The sequence below is a fragment of the Centropristis striata genome, chromosome 5 (assembly GCF_030273125.1).
Source record: "Centropristis striata isolate RG_2023a ecotype Rhode Island chromosome 5, C.striata_1.0, whole genome shotgun sequence".
NCBI lineage: Eukaryota > Metazoa > Chordata > Actinopteri > Perciformes > Serranidae > Centropristis > Centropristis striata.
In genome coordinates, this window is record NC_081521.1 from 6,168,719 (window position 1) to 6,195,005 (window position 26,287).

Sequence of the window (26,287 nt, forward strand, 5' to 3'; positions counted from 1 at the left end):
TAAGTTGGGGTAATAGTTGGAGGGTGGAGAAACGCAGGTGAGATTATATTTATAAAATAAAGAGAGGCCTACAGCTTCGCTATTCGAATAGGAACTGAAAAATTGATCTACAGAGAGCAGCTTATCCCATCGGTATATTTATTATGAGTGTTTTATTGATTTGTTAAGTTATAAGTCATTCTCACAGAGAGAGAGCATGCCTCTACCAAGGCCAATGGTGCATTCAGGTGCTTCTCAGGTGGTACAATCTCCAGAGTTAGCAAGCTGCATCTTATATTTTTATTTTGTCATATTTGTGTTTTATTGCTAAGAGTGCTTAACCCTCTGGGGTCTGAGCCTATTTTGGCCGTTTTTGAATACTTTTGATTTTGCCCTTCATGTACCACATAAAAAATGTTTACGATACCCATATTTGGTATCCATTTTTCCTTCACTTATATGATCTGACAATTATCTTCTCACTTTAACCTACTTTATCAACATATTGAGTCCAAAAATCATGAAATCCGAGTTGAAAATGTACACTATTTACTACAATAAAAACCACAAATATGCTCAATGAACTGTTTCGGAACTTGAAAATGTAAACAAAGGATACCAATATGAACATATAAAAAGGTAAAATTTAAATATAATACAACAATATACAAAGAAAACATACATAAAACTTGTATTTATTTATTATTTATTATCTTGTAACTTATATTTATACTGTAGGCGTTTTTTTCTGCTTGTTAGCTGCAACTCAAAAACAAACTGTGAAATTACACAGAGAGTTACACCAACACTCAAATATTACAATCAAATTAAAACTATCATATCTTTGGTTTTACTTGACCTAAGAATGTCAAACAAAACTGGGAGAAAATTTCAAGTCTGTACTTTGGAGTGAAGTTGATAGCAGCGCTCCATGTGACCTAGTTTTGTTGTTAAACGTCACACGATCTGATCAGGACGCCATGATCATAGACCCCAGAGGGTTAAATAACATATTGAGAGCTGTTTACAGTATCTGAGTGAAAACAAAGAGCAAAGTGGTGAGCTGTGAAATATCATCAGGAACTCATTTTTCCGATTATTCCAACACCACATGAATGCAGCACAAATACCCTATCTTGCAATGTTAATGAAAGTGAGAAATGAGTTGTGTATACGCTCAGAGATTGGGATCTGCACTAAATTTTACTGGGTTCTTCCCATAGACTGTATATAAATAAGGTTCTTCCGTGGTCTTTACCACACCCTACCTACCTAGTTTTTCCATAATCCTGCAGACAGACACCTAAAACATAGCATCGATGGCGGAGGTAATAATTAGAGTTATTTTCTTTTAATCAAGAAAGGGCTGTGCAAAGCCTCACTCAAACTGAATCTGCACTGTAAGTTAAACTACATATCAGTGAGACCTGACAGTTGCTCCCTGGAGTCAGTTATTTCAGATTTTGCTTATCTGGTAAATGTTCAGGAAAAGGTCCATTTCCAGGTTCAGCGCTGGACAGCACTGCCTGCTGTGTGATACTTTATCAGTTATTGGTTTCACACTTTATCAGGCTTCTGAGATTGAACCGTGCACACATACACACGCGAACAAGACCTGAAATCGAGGACTTGATTGTATTGACATCACCGCGAGCAACACACTTGCATACTCTACATGCATGCACTTATTGCAGACTGAAAACTGTCCTTAAGTGAAGTCAAGTACCCTTAACCCTGCCTTTTACCCTCACACACACACACAATACCCAGATGTACAGTATGGAGCTACTTTTGCAGGAGAAAGCAGACTTGCATTCTCTGGACACATGCACAGGGACACGCATGTCTTCTCCAAGGAGGACACACTCTCGGGGCGTCTCGCATGAGCAGGCACAGAGGGGAGCGAGACGAACACAGGCTGCCACTGCTGTAACCAATCATGGCAGCCACTTATCCTGCTCATTCCCCTCAACAGCAAAATTATGTTGATGCTAGAGTCGCAGAATTTGCACATCTTTCTCTGAGAAAAAGAATTTGAACGTGGAGGGAGAAAGATGATTACAATATATATTTAAATCTTTCCATTCAGCCTGGACAGAAGCATAAACTGTGGCTAAAAATAATAATAATAATAATAATGTTGTTTTCTGAAAGTGAAAATGTTAGGGGTGATCTGTGGTACATATAGGCTCCGCTGGTGAAAAGAAAAGGCTTTAGAGCTTGTCCAGCTCGCAAGATGTCCATTCACACAAAGCTCTCACTCTGTCACACGTTCCTCCTGTCACTCACATAAAGCATGCTGGGAGGCATGGTTTCCAGGGCAACCGAGAGGCACCTTTCCTTGACGACGGTTCAGTATGCGGAGATGGAGGACATTAGCTTGCACCTCAGGTGTGGCAATATTGGTGCCTATAGCTCGACCACGAGCAGAACAAAGACGCCGTGACCACTTTGGCGGAGGAGAAAAACACATGACACAAAGCAGCGGGTAAATGAAAGTGAATGAAAATGACAGAGGAGCATGCATACGGATGAAACAGCAGATGAAGCGGGAACTGACATTACCAACAAGCAATTGTGCCTCTGTGAACTTTGTAGTTTTTGGTTTTTGCAGCTACTTAGGAGCTCAGTGTGACAGAAGACCCACTGGGAGTTTAAACAGCTCTCTGGGTATCTCCTCTCAGTGATAAATGAACTAAGCTGCTTCACACTTATAGTGTGAATTAAAATTTCACACACATATACTCTCTCAAAAGACCCTCACACACTGTCCTAAATATGCAATAACACACTCCTGAATCCCCCTGCAGGCTCCAAAATACATCTTCAAAGAAACCCTCAATCTGCTTAACACATTTTACACACCGGACTCATACACACACACACACACACACACACACACACACACACTTACACTCACACATGGCCATAGCTGCACACATGTGTGCACAAAAGAACAAATTCAGACCCAGAGCACACAGATCAATGCAAGAAATGGGGAGACTTTGTGATATCGTGTTACTTTCAGTGAAGGCCAAACCCATGAAATTCATGAAGAGGAGACAGAGGCAAAGATGGGTGTGTCGGGTGCACAGAAAACACACAGGATACACAGAGAAGACAACACACAGCCGCTCACACATCTCAAGAGAAACACACAAGCGAAAGAAGAGCAAGGGGGAGAAGAAAATGGGCGTGTGTGTTCGTAGGTGTGTGTGTGTTTGTGCGACAGAGTGAGTGAGAAGGAGACTGAGTGCATAGAGAATTGAGTGCAGTTAGTAGTGTTTCCCCCTCGGCTGAGGCATTAACAAGCCTATAATGGACCCTCTTAAAAAGCCGACTAGGATCTCCTCCAAAACTAACTGATTTAGAGTGGCCAGGGCCCCCATGGGCAGTGGCCAAGTCCCCCTCTGTCCCTCCCCAGCACAGCCACAGCCAGCCCCGGTGGCAGGCGGCACAGACACACATTGTGTTTGTCTACTGAACCACAAGCAATAGCAGTTTATAACACAATAAAACACCATGAGGAGGCATTAATTGGATATAATAGCCAGGGAATGATTTAGATGATTTAACACCTTTTTACCAAGACGAGTACATAAAAGAGAGAGAAAAGGAAGAGAGGAATAAAAGGGAATTAGAAATGGACTTACACACCGCTTCCGACTTTGATTTCAAATGTTAGCGAGATCCAGGTCCACACACACACACACACACACACACACATAAACAGACACATATATATAGTCTATATAATGCATGTAAAGTCAGCATTACCTAATTTAGATTTATGCTCAGCCATATCTAACACAAGTTTATTTACTGTTAGAAAATTAGGTTTTATACTGTTAGAATGCAAGTGAATAATCAGTAAATCTAACAAGTGAAATAAAATAATCTACTCTGTATTGAATTAAAATGAAAGCAGCGTAATATTAATGGTTTCTTTAATTTAGTAAGCCCTGGAAGTGATGACAATAATCAGTCCATCACAGATGAAGCTGATGCTGATAAGATATGACAGGCTAGCCGGTAGAGAAAACACACCCACGTGACCTCTTTATCACTCATCGATGTTTCAATGGCAAGTGTTTTATTGACAATATAAGGCTCTGGAAAATAACAGACTCCGGATTCTTGCAGCAAATTATCTTGGAGACCCGCTCGCTAACCCTTCAAGATATTCCGTCACCTTATCTCTTCCTCACCTCCCTGTCTTTTCACTCCTCACAGAGCTGAAAGGGAGCAGGGCCTTGCATGTATGTACATAATTGGCACTTTACTGTCATATCAAATTCATATCAGCGCAGGGTCTTGGGCTGGGAAGAACAATGAGGGCCAGACAAAAGCGTGGCTCGGTGCTCTGAGAGTCGCCCTGATAACCGCAGCATAGGCCGGTCAATAAAACCAATCATCTCTAATCTTCTTATGGGGGACTAAACAGTTCCCCCAGATACTCCACAATACCCACTAGACACAATGTGCACCGCACTGTACCAATATAAGGACCGCACCAACAACAATGTCTGGAAACGCAACCTCAGTGCACGACCTCATCAACCTTATCTCCAGCTGCATTATTGTTAAATACACACTTCTTTAGGGTTATGAAATTAGGTCAAGTTTATGGGATTTAAAGCAACATTTTTTTAAAAAGCTTGTGATATGATGTAGTTTCAAAATTGTAATTTCTGTAAATATTCTTTCAAGCAGTGCATTCTAACAATAATTTAAATAGACTGGGTATTTCTGTGTATAGTTGACTTGCATACCCTTTAGTATATTTTAGTGCAGAAGTATTTTTGGGAATATAATCCATCACAATATTTTCTATATGTTGCATGCTCACATTCAGTTACAGTGATGAAGAATAGTGTAGAAAAAACACCTCTATCTCCTGGACTCCATTTTGCTGTTTCCCCTACAACACAGAACAGAGTTAAAGGTCAGCACCTTCATCTTTTAGCATTTAGCAACCTCCATCACACACAGGACCATCCCTCTGATTTTTATGTTACAGTGATTCAAAAAATTAATCTTATCCTCACCTTAAAACCAAAATACACACTAAAAATTATAATATATAAATATCAAAATATATAAATATGCTGTAATATGTCGTATGAATGTTTGGTTTGGTCACATTTCCATATCGCTCTTACATCAGCCTGTCTGTGGAGTTGCCCCAGACTTGAATACAGCTGTATGCAAAACCTCTCTGATGCTCCAACGCCCAAACCTCTCGACTGGGGCCTACCCAATCTGCAAAAAAAGGTGTGGGGGAAGGGAGAGGTCACCGGGGTGAGGCTATATGGTTAGTGTGGCACAATCCATTTTTCAAAAATAGATATATATAATGTCATATGTCCAGCAAAGCACAAAATATATTTCAGCCAGAGAAAAAGACAGATTTTGAAATTAAATTAATATTAATTTGAAAAAAGGACAATGTAAAAGCAGGCAAAATGATAAATAGAGGTCTAATATTTATTTTTATTTTTTTGTAGTTCATTATGTTTAAATTTCCCATGTAATACATGACAAGATAACAAATTTTTAGCTTTCTCTATTTATCTGCCTCACGTCTTCCTCAATCTTCCTCTCCTTCCTTCGCGCTCTCCCTAATGATGTTTGGCTGAGGTGCGGGTTAATTGCGGGGTTAACTGACGGTGTACAGGAGCAGTGTGCTGTGAATATGAGACGAAAGTAAGGTTTAGTCACAGTGTGTGGAGGGGATGGGAAAAAAGCTGTGTGTAACTTTTTATTGAATTGCTGCAGGTTTGAATACTGTGTGTGTGTGTGTGTGTGTGTGTGTGTGTGTGTGTGTGTGTGTGCCACCAGAAAAAGTAAAAGAAGAACTTGTGTGTCTTTGTGCTACTCCACATGCACTTATAAAACAGCATCAGCTGGGCATGAATGAGCATCAGTAAGAGCAACGCTTTGAAGGGAGGCTAAACGTGCGCCTTTGTTTTCATGTGAACGGCTGACATGCAGGATTTGTGTAAAACTCACCTCAGCAGTGTGGTGTCACCTCTGCTCTCTGTCTCTGTGGAATACAAAAAAAAAGTCTTTGCTGCCAACATATTACACTCATTGGAATTTGACTTGTTTTACAACAGTGAGTAATGAATATCTATGGAGACAGATCATGCTTATTCATTGTGTCCTGTTCAGAAATCTATTTCCTCTCTAACCTCCTGACTGCTCAGACTAGAGTACATGACTGAGGAGCAGCTTCAGTAATGTACTGCCTAATGATAACATGCACAGAACCCATGTATGTACGGAAGATTTATCTAGAAAGACTCAAATACACACTTGGGTCAATTTTGCGCCACTTGTATATCAATCTGTGTTGTTCATTCGCACAAGCGTCTTCTCACACATTAACACTAGACAGTGTCAGCAACGCCACTTCAATCTAAATCTTTATACAACCATTAATTCTAGGACATATCGATTTGATGCTTCACTCTCTTGTCAGGAAATACGCACACATGCATATTCAGATAAAATGCGTATACAAACACACAAACACTTTAGGGAGATTTTAAGAGATTTCTGAGAAGCCTTTCAAACGTACAATAAGTGTAGAGAAACAGACAGCGTAATGATCCTTTTCTACTCACTGTGTCGCAAACAGATCAATGCAAATAGCTCATGACATTTATCAGAGTGAGTCAAGGACCTCCACATTAGTACTGATGCTCACCTCGCTGGTCAAGTGACTCAACATTATTGATATGTGAGTCCACAGAGCAAAGGACAGAAGTCATTTCACTGTAAAACACCCAAAAGGGGAATTACTAGGGATGCTGTGTATAAAATAATAATTTGTGGGATTGTGCTTTTTTTGTTGATAGCCTTAGTTATATATGTGTGTGTGTGTGTGTGTGTGTGTGTGTGTGTGTGTACAAGTCATTATTCTAGAGATACACAAGTGACAATCCATCTTTCAATAAATGTGCAGTGCAATTTTTCTCATTGTGACATGATGAACAATGACATGTAGGATTTCAGGTCTTTCTGCTTCATGCGAACAAAATTCAACTGACTTTCCGTACAACTTTGATCGTTTAGCCCCGAAACTCTTATTTGCTCTTATGTATTTTATCAAATTGTGTGTGTGTATCTTTTGAATAAAATAATTGATGTTTTACTGCTTGAACATAGCTTGTTTCAAGTAGTATACAATTACATTAAGTCAAATTAAATTAAATTAAATTAAATAGCAAATCATACTAAATTCACAAAAAATATAAACAGGTTAAAAATATTTTAAAAATAATTACTATTCAAAAAAAGCCTGTCACAGTGTAAGTTAAGCCTTAACTTCATTATCCATTATCATATTTTACAGCAGGTGTACATTACCTTGGGAAACAATTATAGTAATGGGAGCGGACTATAAAATACATTCATTTAGATTAAAATCAATTTTCTAGAACAAATAAATCGTGCAGTAGAAACTCTACAAAGTATATAATTTTCGGTAATATTTCTGCATTAATATAAGCTTACCTGTGACCATGTGGCGCATATTAGTTTAACTGAGGCTCTAAAAAAAATAAAGTGTGCTTCATCCTGAGAGCAGGTGTAACACATTGTATCCAAAGTACAGTAAAGTTTTCCTCAAACTTCCAGCTTCCAACTCTCTGTGTCTACTGTGCGTGTGTGTGTGCAAATGTGTGTACAGGATTTGGTAATAGCCGACGTGCACAGTTTAATATAGGCTAGTGTTTGTTATATCTTGCCATATATTACCATTTCTCCTTGGAGGGGCCCCTTGCATTCAAATCAGCGGCCGGCTGCCTGATCGTAGAGGACAGCTTACTAGGCCCCTTGAATTGTTCACCAGGAACAATGGATTCCTTTGTCAACGTGTTTCTCTTTCTCTCTCTGGACAATACTGGAGGGTCCTTCTGGCTCTCTGCACTTAAGAAATGTTTGCAAAATTACACCTCTTTATATGCCTCTCAAAACAAGTAGCAGTGCCAGTATAAAAGTGTGGGAGGTTTAGGGGAAAAAATGCACCGGAGATTTGTTTCTTTTCTCTTTGATAAACTTCAGTCAACGTTTTAAAAGAAATTTCCTGCATTTAAGAATAGCTTACCAACACCTTTGCTTGTTGTTTCCTGGAGCCCCTCAGTAATTTGAAAAGTTTTTTTAAAAAAATGCTTAGCTGGAGGCTATGCTAAATAATAAATAAAAAAGAAGCAGAAGGGACTCAAATATTTTACAAGAAACAGGGAAAGAAAAATGTATTAATAAAAACAACATCACTTGATTTTAAATTAAAATAAGATGTCAAAATAGCATGTAAAACTATCTTGGATATTGTTAAATCAATGGCAAAAATGTTTCTGATCACGTGGTGGAGGTGGTTTATTTTCACTCAGAGTATCTCTTTGCTGTGATGGAAAAAAGTTATGTCATAAACTTTAAGCTGTGTATCTGCATAACGAGCTTATAGTGCGGAGCTGCCCACCGGGCCGCAGCGCTGACCTCTCCCTCCTCCTGATGAATAGGCCCATAAGCAGATGCCCAGCTGTGCCTATTCGGGCCTTCAACAGCATTTCGGAAATCGGTATGATTTCCCTGGGAAAGTTGGCTCTCCACACCGGGACAATTTCCCCAACAATGTCCACTTTTTTTTCACCCCATTATTATTATTATTATTATTATTATTATTATTATTATTATTATTATTATAGTGTGGACTTATGTGTAGTACTATCAGTTTATGTGTGCAATATTTTCTAATATGATCAATTATTCAAATACATTCAGAACAGTTAGTGTGCGCACCAATATGACAGAAAGAGCAAATTCAGACGGTTGAGATGAGCTGATGTTTGTTTACAGGTGGACGGAGCAGCACCAAGGTTACAGAACAACGTTAAAAAATCTATATTTTTTATAAAACATACACATCTTGTTGATGTAGGCTATTATTTACGTTGCGTCATTTTGTTTCGACATTTTTCATTGCAAAGTGCGCATGTTCAGCAATGTTTAAAATTGTAGTGCTTTAAAATTAATTATATTTTACATTTATGTTTGGATTTTGTCTAAAGAGAATGCAGTGAACTTCTGGGTTGTGTTTACTTGTGCAGAATCCTGCACGAGTCTGGTCCTGCAGCCTGTGTACTGTATTTTACGCAGCTGTTTTGCGCCAACTTTTGGATTCGTAGCGCATTTATTTGCCCGCCTCAATTAAACGAGCAAGTGTTTTTCGCACGTTGCATCACCTGATTTGAACCTTTATTTATAAACGGTCAGCCATGTTTCACCTGCTTCAGAGGAGAGCAGGAGCTCACAGACGGGGAGAAATTATAAACATACTTGTTTTGAAAATGCTTTTGGTGATATTAAACGTTAAACTCCACCGCGGCACGTTCCTTAATGTAATTCAAATGCACAGGAATATTTTCCCAGCGTACCTCAAAAGTCCAGGGGCCGCAGCTCGCACAACTGGGGCCGACTCTCCTCTCTCTTTTGTTGGGGCTATTGTGGGGGGCTGCGTGTTGGGATTGGGGGTGTAATGAGGGGGCTGCGACCCCCCGATGGGGGTGCATTTGCTGTCCAAAGACCGTTAGACAGTGGCTGAATGAATGGGGCCTGAATGTCATTGTAATGCACAGGGACAACTCCCCCTTCATTCAGCTTAAGATGTGGAGGCCGCTCAGCTCGGCAGAGGGAGAGATGAGGGGAGAAAAAGCAAACCGCAATTCAATCCACAACCTCGCTCTCTCTTTGCTCCGCCGTGCAAGTGGAGACACACGGACCGAGGCTACTTTTACTCGAGTTAATCGTTTTGCTGCTGCGTTTTCTGCACAGATGAAGGCCTGCGGTTGCACAAAATGGAGAGAAGATGTGATGGAGCCACAGTATGGTGCATAGATGGAGGATACCCGCAACGACGAGAGTAAGACATAACAAAGGATTTTGAGTCCCAGCCAGCGTGGATTTATCAGTATAGGCTATATTTGGACAGAGGACGCTTCTCCTGTAGCAGGTGGCCGCTCTGCATTCTGGGTTATTACATTTCTCTCATTTTTGGCAACGGGGACCCAATAGACCTATAGGCCAAACAAATGACTTGCATTAGTGAATTGACTTGCATGAATGTAAATGCAGGAAGCTCGTTTTGAGATGTAGATTGCGACTGAGGCTCAGTTGAGACAATAGACACGCCTGTTAAAATAGTTAATAATCGCATTTGTTTGAAAAAGAGCACATTTGCGATTCTATAGGCGCAGTAAGCGAGAGTGAAGGGCAGCGGGTTCATCCTAAACACCGCTGAAGGTTCCTCCTCTCCATCTCTTTGTTCAGCCAACAGTGGGAGGCAGACACAAGCTACGGAAGGAGGGAGAAACATTTGAAAATCCAATGACATTTTCTTCCGGGACAGAAATCGATATATTCCTGTAGGATTTTATTGGAACGGCGTCGAAATGCGTTATATGAATACACGTAGATTTATAGCAGTGTTAATAGGCCCTCTCTGTTCAAGGACAAGATTAAAAAAAAAAAAAAAAAAAAAAGGATAGGCAGCAGACTGCAGGCCCATATTTGGGTCAATTTGCAAAATAATTTAAAAAGAAAAAAAAAAGAAAAAGGTCAGGTCTCTTAACTGGTACTTTAGTCAAATAAATCATTTTTTAAAATAAAAATATTCTTGGAAATTAAATTGAACTGAACCTTGACATAAAAGCAACAGGCAAAATATCTGCTTTGTCAATTTTGGAATGCATTTAGAAGAGTTGATAAATATTATTATGGCCACAGCATCAAAATGGCAGACAGCCTAGCAACAAAACACTTCTAAAACAAATACAATATTTAGTTTTGTCAGAGCCCACAAGAAGACTACTTTTAATTATAATATCTTATCACATAATAAATTAGACGATTGGGAATTTCCAACATAGTGCTAAGAGTGTGCCATACATTACAGAATGTACACATAAATACATCGTGCTGTAAAACTTAAAAAATAGACCACATAGTCAAAAGATTATCTTTCTATCTTCACCTTTTATGCAAAAATATGTATTGATGCACACTGCAGCATCATATGATATTAACCCAGACCATCTGGGATCACAGGCCAGAGGCCTGAGAAGAATAAGCGTGAACACAGTTACAGTTATCTTTACAGATTTGGATACAGTTCTATATGTATGTTGCACAAAATGTTGGGTCCTAATTAGAAATAATGGCATGCTGATATGGGCCTGTCTACGCCAAGGATGTAGTGAAGGGTTAATATATTTACTACAACCTAATCAGAAAATCACTGTTTTATTTGCAAAGTAGAAATTCATCCACCTTATGGCCACCATTACATCTTAGCATAATGTAGGCGTAGAGGCAAATATGCTGTGCGTTGGGTTTTTGATGTAAGATAAACTTTATTCGGAAATTAGTTTTGAGTCATAATGCTTACAAAATAGAGGTCATATTTGAGCCTATCCACCTTTTTATTTACCACATGCATGAAAGATTTGTTGCAGCATTTAGCTGCTGGTCATGCACCTGCCGAAACCTTCAAGGTGTTGTTATTCAGGTGGACACAAGCAACAGTGGAACTGCCATGTTACTTTGGCTTCTTCTGCATGCAATCTTGCATTTGTTAGTTCATGCCAACCATCGGCTTCAACTTTTATCTGTAAGCATAAACAGTAGTCTGCCCCAGTGCATGCATGCATGACGCGCTGCAGAAAGTCAGGCCGGTGGTTTCAAGGACATTTGGGGCTGATGAGGATTTGGTTTTAATGGGGGGAGGTGAGGAAAGGGGGGGAGGGAGGGGGGGCTTGGGCCCCGGGCCATGACGTCATTGTGCGCCCATGTAATCCTCTTGCGCTGAAGTCCAATCAGCAGAGACTCGCAATTGTCTAGGATGGGAAGAGAGGGGCGCTCTAATCCGGGAGACAGTGGATCACACAGCCCGAAAGAGAGAGAGAGGAGAGCGAGAGAGGGGGGTATGCATCCAGGGCTGGATTGTGCCTGAAATGGGTCAGATTAAAAAGACACGAACCAAAAGGAACCGACTGACTCTTGGTGGAGAGAGGACCTTTCTGAAGACGAAGAAGCCATTTTTTCCCACCTCAAATACGAGAAAATCAGCTTCCCGACTAAACGAGCTGTAGGGATATGCTAGAGAGCAGTGTGGTGCATAGAAGAACGACTTGGCTTTTTCCCTGATAAACAGTAGCCTAATGTAAAGGTAGCCATCTGTAGTTTGTCAGCTGCATGAGAGGAAAGAGGAGGCATCGCGCGTTTTGTCCGAGGGCGTTGATCGTGGACATGTCGGGGAACTGCATTCAAGCCAAGTTAAATGGAAAATACAGTACACTTCGCAGTGGGATGTATGACTTCAAAAGAAATAGCCGTGTGACGTGCTGCCATCGTTGCTTTCTTCTGTTTTCACTGTTGTCTTTGTGTTTTGGGTCAGGCTAATGTTGTAAATTGAGTGGTTTTGAGGGAAGGACAAAGCGAGAGCCTGTGTAGCTTCAGCTGTCATTCTGTGCGAGGTAACCTGCCAACAGATGCGTAAAAGACGCACATCCACAGAATTAGAGTGTTTGTAAATGCTATGCTAATAACAAGGCTTTTCAGGTGCAAGCTTTGCTTCACATCCTTTGATTATGGGCCGTATGCTGGTGGGGTTTAATGCCGAGCTGTGGCGCAGTGATATCAATATTTCTTTGCGTGGAATCCAAAGAGGCGCAGGGGAAGAATGTGGCCGCGCGCATTATTGCTGGTGTAGGCTATTAATCGGCTTTAGATTTGAGTGTCTACATGCGTGTGAGTGCACGCGTGATTGTGTTGCAAAATCGGCTTTAGATTTGAGTGTGTGAGTGTGTGCGTGTGTGTACGCCCGAGCTCGCGCGCGCACGGAAACGGGAGCTGTACTTAAATCGCAGTCATGCAGTCTTGTGTCCTCCTTGGCGGCAGATGCTGGAGGTTTGAGCGTGTGGAAGTCAGACAGGGTCGGAGGCTGCTGGCTTGGTTTCATTCTGCACCCATCAGCAGGGTGAGAAGGCGACTTCTTGAAGGGTTGTCACTCTGCGTGTTCACAGCGGACCTTGATTTAATGTCCATACAATTAAGGCACGCGGTGAATGCCAAGAGAGGAATCTACACAGCATCATGCTTCACATTATTATCTCTTCGTTGTTTCATCAGGCCACAGGCTTTAGTTTAGATTCTGACCCTTAATGTTACAGAACCAGGCCCTGGCTGTCGACCACAGCAGCGGGATAAAGCTGACTGCTGTACTGTCACTCAACTGCGCGTGAGTGTGTGCGTGTGCACGCGCAAGCATGTATATGCGTGCCTGTGTGTGTGTGTGTGTGTGTGTGTGTTTGTTTCTTTGACTGGGTGGGCGCAATGCGTACTTTGATAGGCCATTACAGCATGAAATGAGGTTAACGCCACTTAACTTCTACCTCACTTATTGACTCAGAAATATCCTGTTTAAATGTGTGTTTAATCTGATTTATCCAAAAATGTAAAACGCCTCGCCTCGCGCAGAATACGACGCAGGTTTACGAAAACAATTGGACTTTCGCCAAGTGGGGTCAATGGCCTTCCTGTGGATTTCACTCACATGTCTTTCTGGAGTCATTTACATGTATTGTATTCTTTATTCCATGTTTTATTTTCATTTATTTTTTTCATTTAGGAGCTGGCGAAAGGCTTGCCTCATTTTCAAATGCGCAATTTCCATCTTTTGGGATTAAAATCAGATTATTGTCAGACATAGAGTCAATACGTTTAAACGCGAAGTGAGTTGGCCTTAATATAGGCTACAATAGATATCTAGAGATGTAAATCAATATTTATATTTAAAATGTAGCCTAAACCTAGGTGGGACTTAACACATTGGCTATTGCTTGTGATGCACCAACCGTAAAGCTTGCCTATACAGACAAAAGGTGTGCGTCTGATAATGGAAACATCCGCCGCTGTTAGGGCATTAATGCTTAATCCTCACCTTTAGGAGCCTGTGCGGCAGTCTCTTTTGTCTATCACAGTCCCATTGTGGCAGTTTAATTAAAATGTTTTATAAAATGTTGGCCAACACCAAGGATTTGCGGGCTAAAATCTCCGCCATAATAAATTATTTAATAAGCAAAAGTAGGCCAACAGCTCCAGTCCACCACACCTTGACTGTGGCTCAGAGCTCAGGCCTACAGCAGAGGCTGGAGAGTCTTGGAGGGATTCAAACTGACGATGGCTGCAGTGTTTAATCGGACGGAGTCAACATATAGAAATTTAAGCGATTCAATGCCACCTACAGGCCTCCTTCCGACAACGCATGCTTGAAGCTGTAGGCCAGTGTAAGCGCCAGGACTTAATACCAGACTTTACTAAATTAAATTAAACTAAAAGTTAATTTAGTCATTCTAGTCTCACGTTCATTACTGATATGAATATTGTATCAGCCTTCGTAACCCCACTGAATATTCTTACAGTGAATACATTTGAAATTTAACTTAAGAGGAATATGATTTAAAAGAACAACTCTTTAATTTAATTCTAGAAATACATTTCATTAAGTATGAACCAATTAATATACAAAAGAGCCTCAAATTTACCACACATATGGGAATTTTGCAAAATGTTGTATTTCCTTTCATTTACAGAGAACATATTGGTAACTTTACTGTAACTTGATCATGCATTCCCATATTTGAATAGCAGATAACCATTATATGAATATGAATTCCTAAATTTAATAGGTCTTTTTCCAATCAAGAACTTGAACATTCAGTCAAATACAAATATAACCGCAGGGTTTTTGTTAGTAATCAACTACATTTATGCTACACATTGTTTGCTCCAGATTGAGATGACGAGTTTTAAGGCGGGTCTTAGATGCCGATAATGTGATACTGATTGCTTATTTTTTTCCTTTTCAGTTTAATGCATGCTTTGTAAAGATGTGACACAAAATAAAAGCCTGAGCTGCACTGAGTTTTCTGCTTGTGATTCTCTTGTGATTCTTTAATGTGAAAAATCATGCCAATGTTGCACCGTGCACGCAGAATTTGCAGATTTACATCTGAGGTGAATTATTTTTTACAAATGCTAAACTTCTGAACCCTGCATGGAAGATTTGCACCAGACAAGAAAAAACCTATCCCTTCTGATCTCTCCCAAAGAGGATGGCATCATTTGGAAGCAACTATCTAATTGTGTGGCATTTAATGCTATCACATCTCACGGGCAGATTAAATGTAAGAACATTTCAACCACTTTCAATTTGAAATAAGACCACTTACAGTATTTTTACTCCAGAGACTGTGCTTTACTTCATTATGTGACTTGAACTTCCCACCAGCAGTTCCTACAAATCAGGAAATCAGCACCATGGAGAGCTCCTGTCAAGGGAGAAGAGAAAATCTTTTGCTAAGTGTGGAACCATTATATTGTAAACCTTAACTGAAGGCCAAAGCTATCTATTTTACTGCCTTCAACAGAATTGATTTTGATTGATTTCAAGCTAAAGAACTGGATTTTGAAAACCCTTTTTCGGAAAATATTAACATTGATTTCAACCTAAAAATCCGTCTTTAAACTTCAAATTCAGCACAAATGTCGAATACTGTGCACTTATGTTTGACATATATGCAATTTTCTTTCCGTTTAATACATTTAAATAACGTAAACTTGTATCCCAGTCAGCCACACCCCCACTAAGTGCTCATTATCATATTCTGTTGTAGAGCACTTGAATGTGTGGAAATAGAAGTCGGCTTTGATGACATTATTTACAGATACAGTAAAGTCAATGTAGTAACATGATGAAAAAAAAGACAACAGAAAGAAACAATTCCAGCTGAGAAAACCTTTCAGTGACATTTGAGCACTGGGGCTCCCCTACAGAGCTTCCTCTCTTTGTATAAGGTCACTATAAGGGGGCTGTTTACTCACTGAGAATTCATGAGATCAAGACAAAGTAATTTCTGAATGGACAGTTTATTAAGGCTTGATTTCTTCTAGAAAGAAAAACCAAGATAGATCTTTTAAACAAGTTATGTCCACTACAACTGTGGTCTATAAGATAATCAATGTTTATTTAATATTTCATGTTATTAATCCTTTTGTAGTGTTGATACATATACTTTCAAGGCTAACCTGACATCCCTCTATTGCAACAAACATCCTTTAACAGTTACCATTGACGTGCATGTATCTAGCACTAGAATCACAACCAGTTCATGCTTCCTGAGGCTGCGGCTGCGACTCAGTTTTCGATGGCATCCTTTAGCTTCTCACCTGCCCCTGACTCTGACTCTACGCCGGTTGGAGAGATCGGTGTGGGTGAAGGCAAACATGTGAAGGGCGTTCACTGTATTGCTTGGGATCAACCTAGCTATTAATTAGTGCAGGTAAAAAAGGAGAAGAGATGGAGAAAAAAGGATCCTGTTAGGTCAGTTTTCTAAAATTACAAAGGGATACTCTGGCCAGGTAAAAAAAAAAATGCAGCTTCACACATCTGGAAATATGGTTCATACGGTTCATACTCACTCGAGTGACCTCAGCAAAGTGCAGAACTTTTGCCACCTCAATGCAATAAAGGGGGTTAAGGTCTGACAGAAAATAGATATCGTACACCTTCTAAAATAATCTGACAATAAACAAACAACTGAAAATAAATGAGTTCAGGCCACAGCTTTCAATATTTTGTTTCAGTTCCAATATTTTGAACAGGAAATCGTGAATTTGGATCTGGATATTTGATCAGGTTACCATGAAGCGACATTAGATTCCAACTCCTACACAAATGCACAAAACAAGAAGAGATCCTTTAACATGAAAGAGACAGCCGTGTCCATTCGCTGCATTACTCGCTGCAGCATGGCAACCTCACAATTCACAAAATACTGAACTGACAGTTTCTAACTTATCAAGAGGTGCAAGAACCTGCTGATCTCAAATGCACACTAACAAATTAATAGCATTCTGGCTTTGAATGCTCTGAAAGGACACAATAACAGGGGGGTGGGGGGGGCATCGTCCTCTCAAGGACTGTTAACATCACCACTATCACCTCATAGACAAGCTGCAGGATGGATACTAGTTTAACATTTTCCAGCAGACTTCCTATATATCAGCGAGCCATGCATGGGCACACCTATTTGTGACCGTTTTTTTTTTTTTCAATATCCAATCTTTTTCTCTTGACATACCTGAAAGTACTTTACTGTATCATTATCAATGGTTTCAGTCTAGAACTATTTTTGCAACAACCAAAAAACACACAGAAACCACATTTCATTCTTATTTTTTTTCTTACTCGATAGTAAATCAGTTACATTAATTTTTAGGTTATACATTTTTAGGCTTTCTCCATGAATATACAGGCTCCTACGTTAAAGCTTAGCATTACGACCAACATGATAGACTTAGCAAAACCAAATTTGAGGAGAAAAAGAAAAACAGAGGATTAAGACAGAATGATGGTGAATGGACAAATATGTGAACCCTCCCCCCATTTAGTGGAACAAAAAAAAATGCAAAAGCAAAAATTCATTCAATGTAGCAGTTACATCATTACATAATTCTGATTATAAAACAATTTAAAATGGTGGACGCGACAATTCTCTCAGACTGGGTTGTGTACACAAGCAGAATCTCCTGATGAAACATACAAAAGACCCCTTCAAGACAAACATCAAAAAGAACGCAAAGCAGAGGGCTGTGAGGGATGTCAATAGTACAATTGTTGACTTAAACGGTGAGAGTTCTGGTTGTGGAGGACACATCCATTATTTCTTTTCCCAGAGGCCTTTGCAATTCCTCTTCAGAAATGTCTCGAGTCCCGTGTGACTTCACACTATCCCTGATTTCTCCAGCAGTGTCACTGTTTGAGCAGTTCTTTTGAGAAGTCACCAATAATTAGAAAAAAAAAAACATTAAGGCTCCAGAAAACAGGTTTCTGAAATGAAAATTGTCAGTAGTAAGCCAAAAAATAGAGATTTTTGTTGATCTGAATGAAAAATAGATAAACCATTGAAGTTTTATTATCGCACAGCTCCAAGTCCGACATTGCCTTTGGGATCCTCCAACCCTGTTGGCACAGTTAAACCTCTGAAGCATGGCAATGTTGCCCCCAAATGGACAAAAAGGGGCAGGACACATCCGTTCCTGATTGTACTGAAATATAAAGTGGCAGATTTTTTTTTCTCCGTGGTGCAGTCAAACCCTGATTCAATTGGAAAGAGGAGGGGGTGAGGGCAGGAGGGAATACCAGTCTGGTGAGAGAAGAGTACGAGATGGAACAGGAAGAAAAAAATCTTAAAAAAAAAAAAAAAAAACTGAACTAAAGTGTGTGGTGGTGGCTAGGTAAAACATTAAATCAGCTTGTTATCCCTGCACAAGAAGTGGGTGGTACATGGGGCAAAAAAGCACAAGTCTCGACAATGGCAGAGATTCACCAGGATTAAATAGAAAAAAATGAAGGGCTTGGTTGCATTTTCATATTCTTCTGTCTCTTAAATCAAAAGTCCTAGTGTAACTGTTGATCAAGCCAAGGATAAATGTCTTCTATTGTTTATTCCTGTTTTGGCGCTCCTGTTTGGAAAAAGCACAAAAACAAAATCGTTAGAAATCGAAACATTATATAGCAGCACAGTAAACACTAAGTCTTCATATATATTTTTAAAGCGGTCATCTAGTATGAGGCTATGTAGATTGTTATCCTCTCTGAGTAAACATCACAATCAGGCTGAATCATCTCTGACTGTCAGAAACAATCCCTGAATAATCATGGGAAAGTCATCGACACGAACAACAAAATATGACGGTACCTGATCCAACCGAGAGCGGTTCTGTATCGGAGAAGGTTCAAAAGTCTGCCAAAAGGAGCAAATAAAAGGAAAACAGAGAAAAAAACAAAAATTAGTCTCTCAGACACACAAAATCTGTAAAAACAAAGTACTATCCTGTGTGAGCTGTTTAAAACGTAAATAAAAAGAGAATGCGTCAAATTCATATTTTGTCTTTGTAGTGTATCAAATTAAATGTCGGTCAAAAAGGGACCTGCAAATCATTGCATTCTGTTTTTATTTTTATATACGTTTTTCACCACAAGCAGGAATATACTTATATTGTAATCAATGAAATATGCATAAGTATAGTAAGTTTAGGGTAACACAGTGAGATTACTGTGCCCACCTTGCGCACCTCCTCCTCTTCCTCCTGTCTTTTCTCATAATGGGAGAAGTCATCAAAGATGGAGGTGGTGTGTTTGTAGGTGGCGATGATCTTGAGCACCTGCTTGGCCTTCTCCAGAGGAACCTCCTGGGTGTCGCGGGAGTTGGTCACTGGCTTGTTGTCGTTGTTCTCCAGGCGAATGTGGCGCAGCTGGCTATTAGGCACGTCCTTAACAAACAACCAGTCCACGTCAAACTTCCCCTTCCACTTGTCCTGTGCCCAAACACCAGCGCTGGTGCCATAGTCCACTGGTGAACGCATCTCTGCCACACCGCAGAAATGACCACTGCCATTGACACTGAACAGAAGGTACACAGGGCCTTTACCATTCATGGCCCGGAAGGCTGAGTCCAGCCGCTTGTTGCCATGCTCTGTGCTGCACCAGATGGAGTACTTGATGGAGCGATGGATATCGTCCTCGGAGTAGCTCTTTATGATGAAAACACGTCCATTCTTCAGGTTCCATTCAAAGTCCTTGGGGTTGTAGCTGTGGGAGGCCCGCAGCTTATCCAGCACTGGGTGGGACTCTCCGCCAGGTCCCTGGCTGGCAGAAGTTTGAGGCCCACTGTTCCCACCACCAACCATACCCATCACACCGCTACCATCATGACCAGGGCCACCCTGCCCATAGCCTTGGTTACGGTTGCGTGGGGCAACCCAACGGGTCTGGGGTTGTGGGGGCTGGGTGTGGTTTTGGTAGGGCTGAGGTGGTGGCTGATGGTGCTGGTGCTGGTGATGGTGGGGTTGGGGCTGTAAGGCCATAGGCTGCATCTGGGGCTGCAACAAAGACTGGGGAGGTGGGGGCTGCATGGGTCCTTGCTGCATGGGGGCTTGAGGTGGCATGGCATGAGGCAGGCCAAGAGGCTGCTGCTGCTGCAGTGGAGCTGTGGCTACTTTAGTCACTGGGCCTTTGTCCCAGGTCCCGATGTTCATGTTGTGTTTGATGGGTGGCGGAGGAAGAGCTCCCCCTGGATTGGGCATCCCTGGCTTCACCTTAGCTTTCAGCTGTTGCGGCTTGGCGGGCTTGCTGGCAATGGCTGCCCAGGAGGTGGGTTTGGGTGGTGGCATTCCAATAGGTGTGGCTCCATTCCCTGCAGCTGCCACTACAGGTCCACCAATCACAGAGCCCACAGCCTTTACTCCTGACCCCTGGCCAGTGACATCCCCTCCGATCTTCAAGCCAACCATTCCCTGCTCCAGGCTGTTCATACCGGGGGCTTTGTTGAGGGTGTCACTGTGAAAGCCCGCCTGACCATCAGGCACCAGGGTGCCCCCCAGAGAGCTGGGGGGATAGCTGTAGCTACCTCCATAGGCTGAACTTTGAGTCTGCTGCCCCTGGGTGCCACTTGTGCCCCAAGCAGAGAAAGCAGGGTTTTCGGGGAAAAAATTAAACCTGTGGGGGTAGATGCTGCTTCCCAGGCCCCCGGGCTGGCCAAACACTGTGTCTGGCATGAAGTGATGGTCTCCATTACTCAAGGGTCCATAGGGGGTGAGGTACGGAATAGGGGGGTCTCCTCCTGTTGACCAGGGAGCCTCGCTGAGGGGATACGGGAATCCAAGGGATGGGGCGTAGTAGCTGGACAGGTAGGGGTCGGTGAGAGACTGGTAGCTGTTGCTCTGGATGATGAAGATAAGCAAAGGCACAATATTAGCAAGTAACCTACAGTTTCATTTGAATTAGATCTTAACCTTAAACAAAACTTTCTGAGCCCTATTATATTACCAATACTCATTTTAAATGGTTTCCCTTAACATGAGTTACTAACCCATTACATCCATTTTATGTTTGGGCAATCATTTAACTTAACATGATGCCATTCCAAAACAACTTTTGCAGAAATGATCAACACATCTTGTGTTTGAGGTTTGTTTTAAACATACCTGTAATTTTTAACACTTATCTGTCACTATTGTGACACATTAATAAGAGAAAAATGTATATACTTATTATTTTTTAAAATCAGTACCACAATCTTCTTAACAACTGTCTTAAGACTGTGCGCTTTACCTGAGCTGATGAGTGACCAGTGAGGTATGGCTCAAAGTCATTGTCGTGGACAGTCTCCTTCTGATGCAGCGAACCATTTTGCACTGCAACAAAACAAAATCTACATTAATTTACATTCCAATATACATTTGTTTTTGAAGACATAGCTAGCAATAGTTTTTGTGGCTATAAAGTTGTGATGAGTTTGAAATTATTTGAACTACACCTAATTTATGTTGTTAAAAAATGTACAACTCTATAACTATGTGTGCTGTGATGGAGCTTTGGTCAGCTCCATCACAGCACACATAGTGCACCTATATAAAGATTTGTTGTGTAGTATTCAAATATGTCTGTCACTCTTGTATATGTATGGGTCCTTCCAAAATAAAAATAAAAAAATCACTGAGCCATGTCAAGCCAAGCCTATCCTGGAGGTGAATCAGTGTGGCCTACTGCCAGCGAGGTGAAGTGTGAGTTCAGACCTGTCTGTCACTCCACCTCCTCCACCAACTGCAGTAAATCCAAGATGACTTGAACATCATGAAAAATACAATTACCAGGCAATAACAATACTGTCGCTTATGCTAAAGTAAGGGAGAAACCAACAACAATGCATTTTTGGTAAATTATGCACAATTTGTGTGCATTTAGGGTGTCCTAATATTCTTGATTGCAGATTTATGTTTACACATAACGCACATAATACCTGTAGGGATTTAAGGAGGCTCTAAAACTTCACAGTTTGTCCTGTCACTCTTTAATGGTCAACTCTTTACAAGTTCACTGGTCACTTTTACTAATAAAGGAGCAGGAAGTAAAATACCCAATGTGCACAACTTTATAGATATAAACTGAGACATAACTGGTGTGCTCTTTGGAATATCCTCAGGATGACTAAATATGACTATAATCTATTTTCTTTTGTGAAATAGCAAATTACAAACTAGTCACAACTTTCCAGACTAAATTGGTTGAGTAAATACTAAAAAGGGCAGATTTGGATGTGTCATAACCTCAGGAATCAATATGTAACTGCCAACATAAAAGAGACTGCATCAACAGACAGCGTCATCATTGTACGGGGGAAAACTGAGCATGTAAGCATCATGGAATAGTCTTCTCATCATGGATACCATCATCAAGGAAAGGAATAAGGTATTTTCTCAACAAGCCACCTGCCCTTTTAGATGGTAGATGTTGTCCTTCAATTTGTCTCACAGTATGTCTTCACTCAATTATTAAACCCCTGACCTTGATATTGTTCGTATTATACTATCTTATGCAGAACATACAGCCAGTCAAACTATTTAAGGAAAAGGTATTTCCCCCAGATTATGGCTTGACAGATAATAGCAAATGTACATGATAATTTGTACCTTACTGTGTCAAGACCCAGAATATTACATTCAATTACGTTCCCTGGCAGTAATGTATGTCAGAAACAATATCAAACTCCATGAAAGGCTGTTGTATGTTGTGCTGATTTAGTCAGAGAGTACATGCCCAGATTAAACAGATAAAAGTCAAATAAATTCAGTGTTCTGCCATACCACAACTCACCTTTAGATGCTTGTCCCTTTGATCTCTGCATCCATGTTGAATCATGAAAATGAAAAAAGGAGACATGGTTATTTTCAGCTGAACTGGGATTTCACAGAGGTTGGGACTGAGTGCAGTTTCTGGTGTTAACAATGTATTTACCCAGACACAGAACATTAAGACTACTTCCTCAATACAGAACATTTACCCAACATTAAAATTCAGTGAAGGGTGTAGATACTAATAGCTGGCTACAATAGTCAAATTAATTTAATTGGTATGCAACTTGAGTCTGTTAACCCTCTGAAATCTTGGGCTATTATGCCCGTTAAAAAATCTTTACCATGCCATGTTGGCATCAGTTTTTTCAGCGTAACCTCACCTATATGTCCGGTAATTCATTTTTAACTTTGACGTACTTGATCAAAATTTTTAACCCAAAAGAAACAAATAAAAACATAAAATCTGATCTTGAAAATTATGTTTTACACACTGAAATGGACGTGTTGCAAATATGAACGCAGGTTGCAAATACAACATATAACAGGTTAAATGAGGATAATCTCTATCTCTATGTTACATATTTTTATTTTTATATAATATATTTGACATTATCTCTGGTTTTACTTCGCCAAATACCATAAAAAAAATCTGGTATGAAGTTTCAAGCCACAGAGGGAAGATTAGAGGGAGGCTGATGGCAAGGCTCGACGTTGTTTCATTTTTATATCTTCACGTCATGAAGAAGTAATGTGCCGGTGCTTTCATGGACTCTAGAGGGTTAATCATCCAGCCAGCTAACATTGGCGTTGAATTCATACACAACTTCGCTAGCTAACGTTACTAGTAGGGCTGCACAATTAATCGAATTTTAATCGTGATCACGATTTCGGCCGCCACGATTAAATTAACCTGATCGTCGGCGATATTTCCATTTTAAAATGCGTCTCTCCTGCATATCTAATCAAGCACTTTCTACACCAGTAGTCCAGCAACCACCAGGGGGTGAACGCATAGTTAAGGTTTCATGTAGCTGCCTAAATAAATAACGAGCGAGCGCTTAGCAGGATGTGACTTTTTTTCTTTCTTTAAAGCGACTGGAGACAAATCCAGCAACTTTTTCTGGCCACGGGGGCCGGCGGCTCGTTAAGAAGAGTAAGAACGAGTCAAAGCGGCACTGTCCTCCTGCAGCAGTCTCTCCAAGCTGCAGAGCCGGAGGGGATGTTAACCCCTTATCGTCCAGTCTGCAAATTGCTAACAGGCTAACAGTTAGCTCTGTAGCAGTACAGTGTGTATGTGCTGCAGGAGGTGTTCACTTAACACTAAAAACTGTTCCTATCATTTGTTTAAAAATAATAGTGATTAATAATCGTGATTATCATTTTGGCCAGAATTGTGAAGCCCTAGTTAGTAGCCCCCATAAAATGGCTTTATAAACACCAACAGCATGAAGGCAGCTTGTAAATGAGTTTGCCAAAACAGTCCAAATACATTTGGGTCACCCTATACACAATTATGATTGTACCACCTTCAATAAAAAGTTACTGAATAAGTTTGCATCTGTGTAATTATTTTAACCCTCTGGAGTCTCCAAAAGCACCAAAGCATGACTTCTTCATCACATCCAGACTAAAAAACAAAGCAGCGTGGAGCCCTACTGTAAATTTACCTCTAAAGTTCTGGCTGTAAACTCCATGAGGCCAGTTTCAGTTTGATGATGATATACCAAGTAAAACTGGAGACAAGGTCAAATATAATTTGTATAAAATGATAGAACTGGATGTAACCCTTGTATATGTTATATTTGCAACCTTTGATCACATTTGCACACTTTCAAAAAAATATTGAGAATGATAGTGTTTTGAAAGTATAAAAAAAGATTCAAAATCACATTTTATGTTGGACTAAAGGACTAAAAAGACACGAAATTACCAAAAAGACACATAATGCCCAAAAAAAGGACACAAAATGCCCCCAAAAAAGACACAAAATAACTAAAAAGAGACACAAAATGACCAAAAAAGACACAAAATGACTAAAAAAAACACAAAACGACCAAAAAAAAGACACAAAATAACTAAAAAAGACACAACAGACACAAAATGACCAAGAAAGACACAAAATGACTAAAAAAAACACAAAACGACCAAAAAAAAGACACAAAATTTGAATACAAAATGACAAAAAACCCCACAGGAGACACAAAATGACCAAAAAAAAGACACAAAATAACAAAAAAAGACACAACAGACACAAAATGACCAAGAAAGACACAAAAAGACACAAGTGACCAAAAAAGACACAAAATTACTTACAAAGACACGAAAAGGATTCATAAATGGACAAATAGCCCTACAAGACTCCATAGAGTTAACGTTAGCTTTATGTAGCACGTATTCTGCATAGATAGGGAGTTTTTTTCTGCCAACTTACGTTAGTGTTACAAATATATAGCATCAGTTAAAGATGGGTTTGGCAACCATTGTCATACTAACCCAAGTGTCATGTTTCTTTAATGCCCATTAGAAACATTTAACGGAATATAGCTAACTAGCTATGTGCACCGGCCCTAGCACTTCCGAGGAATAGCCGTAGCCCAGTAAGTTAGCATCTTTAGTTAGCTCTCTTTCCACAGAAGAGATACATGGTTCTTCCTACCTGAGGGTCAATGCTTGTGGCAGACATAATTCATTAAGCAAATCCCTGGATTCTCACAGAGCCTGAGCTTGTGACTGGATTTCAAGCCCCGTGATTTGAAAGCAAGTTCACAGCTCAGTTGCAGTTAGCTTTGTGGCTAGTGGAGCCGCTTTAGCTCAGCTGTAGATTTTCCGCTGTGTGTCCCAACTTCCACACTTCAAGTCTGTCGCCTCGGTAACTGTGTCCGACAGGTCCAGGTACAGGTGTTCAGGTAAGCGGTGCGTGTCGCCGAGTTGGACCTTTCGGAGCTTGGATATTTCTGCGCTGGCTCGCCTTTTACTTTGTCTTTATTATTCCAGAGAGAGAGAGAGAGCCTCCTCAGTTACGTTAAAGCCCCGTACACTTCCCCAATGGCTGCTCCATCCGGGCTTTGAGTCGCTCTGCAGTTCACCTCGTTCCCCGCGGGGTGGCCAAACTTTCAACCAGCCTTTCTATTAACTCTATGGAGTCTTATAGGCCTGTTCTGTCCATTTTTGAGTCCTTCTCATGTCTTTTCGTGTCTTTGTAAGTCATTTTGTGTCTTTTTTGGTCATTTGTGTCTTTTTGTGTCTTTTTTTTGTCATTTTGTGTCTTTTTTGGCCATTTGTGTCTTTTTTTGGTCATTTTGTGTCTGTTGTTGTGTCTTTTTTAGTTATTTTGTGTATTTTTTTTGGTCATTTTGTGCCTCTTTTTAGTCATTTGTGTCTATTTTGGTCATTTTGTGTCTTTTTTTAGTCATTTTGTGTCTTTTTTGGTTATTTTGTGTCTTTTTGGTCATTTTTTGTCTTTTTTTGGTCATTTTGTGTCTTTTTTGGTCATTTGTGTCTTTTGTGTCCTTTTTTGTCTTTTTTTTTAGTCATTTTGTGTCTT

General features: G+C 40.4%; 1 protein-coding gene across 2 annotated transcripts; it reads right to left on the reverse strand.

Annotated features, from left to right (window-relative positions):
* Positions 1 to 15,428: 15,428 nt before the first annotated feature.
* On the reverse strand, positions 15,429 to 25,755 carry LOC131971243 (YTH domain-containing family protein 1-like). 2 transcript variants are annotated; one of them, XM_059332571.1, is made up of 6 exons: positions 25,400 to 25,755; positions 22,763 to 22,787; positions 21,221 to 21,303; positions 19,183 to 20,829; positions 18,807 to 18,851; positions 15,429 to 18,570 (listed from the first exon to the last, which is right to left on the reverse strand). In XM_059332571.1, exons 1-6 carry the CDS (start codon positions 25,424 to 25,426, stop codon positions 18,544 to 18,546), a joined length of 1,854 nt encoding a protein of 617 aa, XP_059188554.1. In that variant the 5' UTR covers positions 25,427 to 25,755; the 3' UTR covers positions 15,429 to 18,543. The 2 variants fall into 2 exon arrangements, with proteins under 2 accessions (XP_059188554.1, XP_059188553.1); XM_059332570.1 differs by having other exon boundaries at positions 19,174 to 20,829.
* Positions 25,756 to 26,287: the final 532 nt, after the last annotated feature.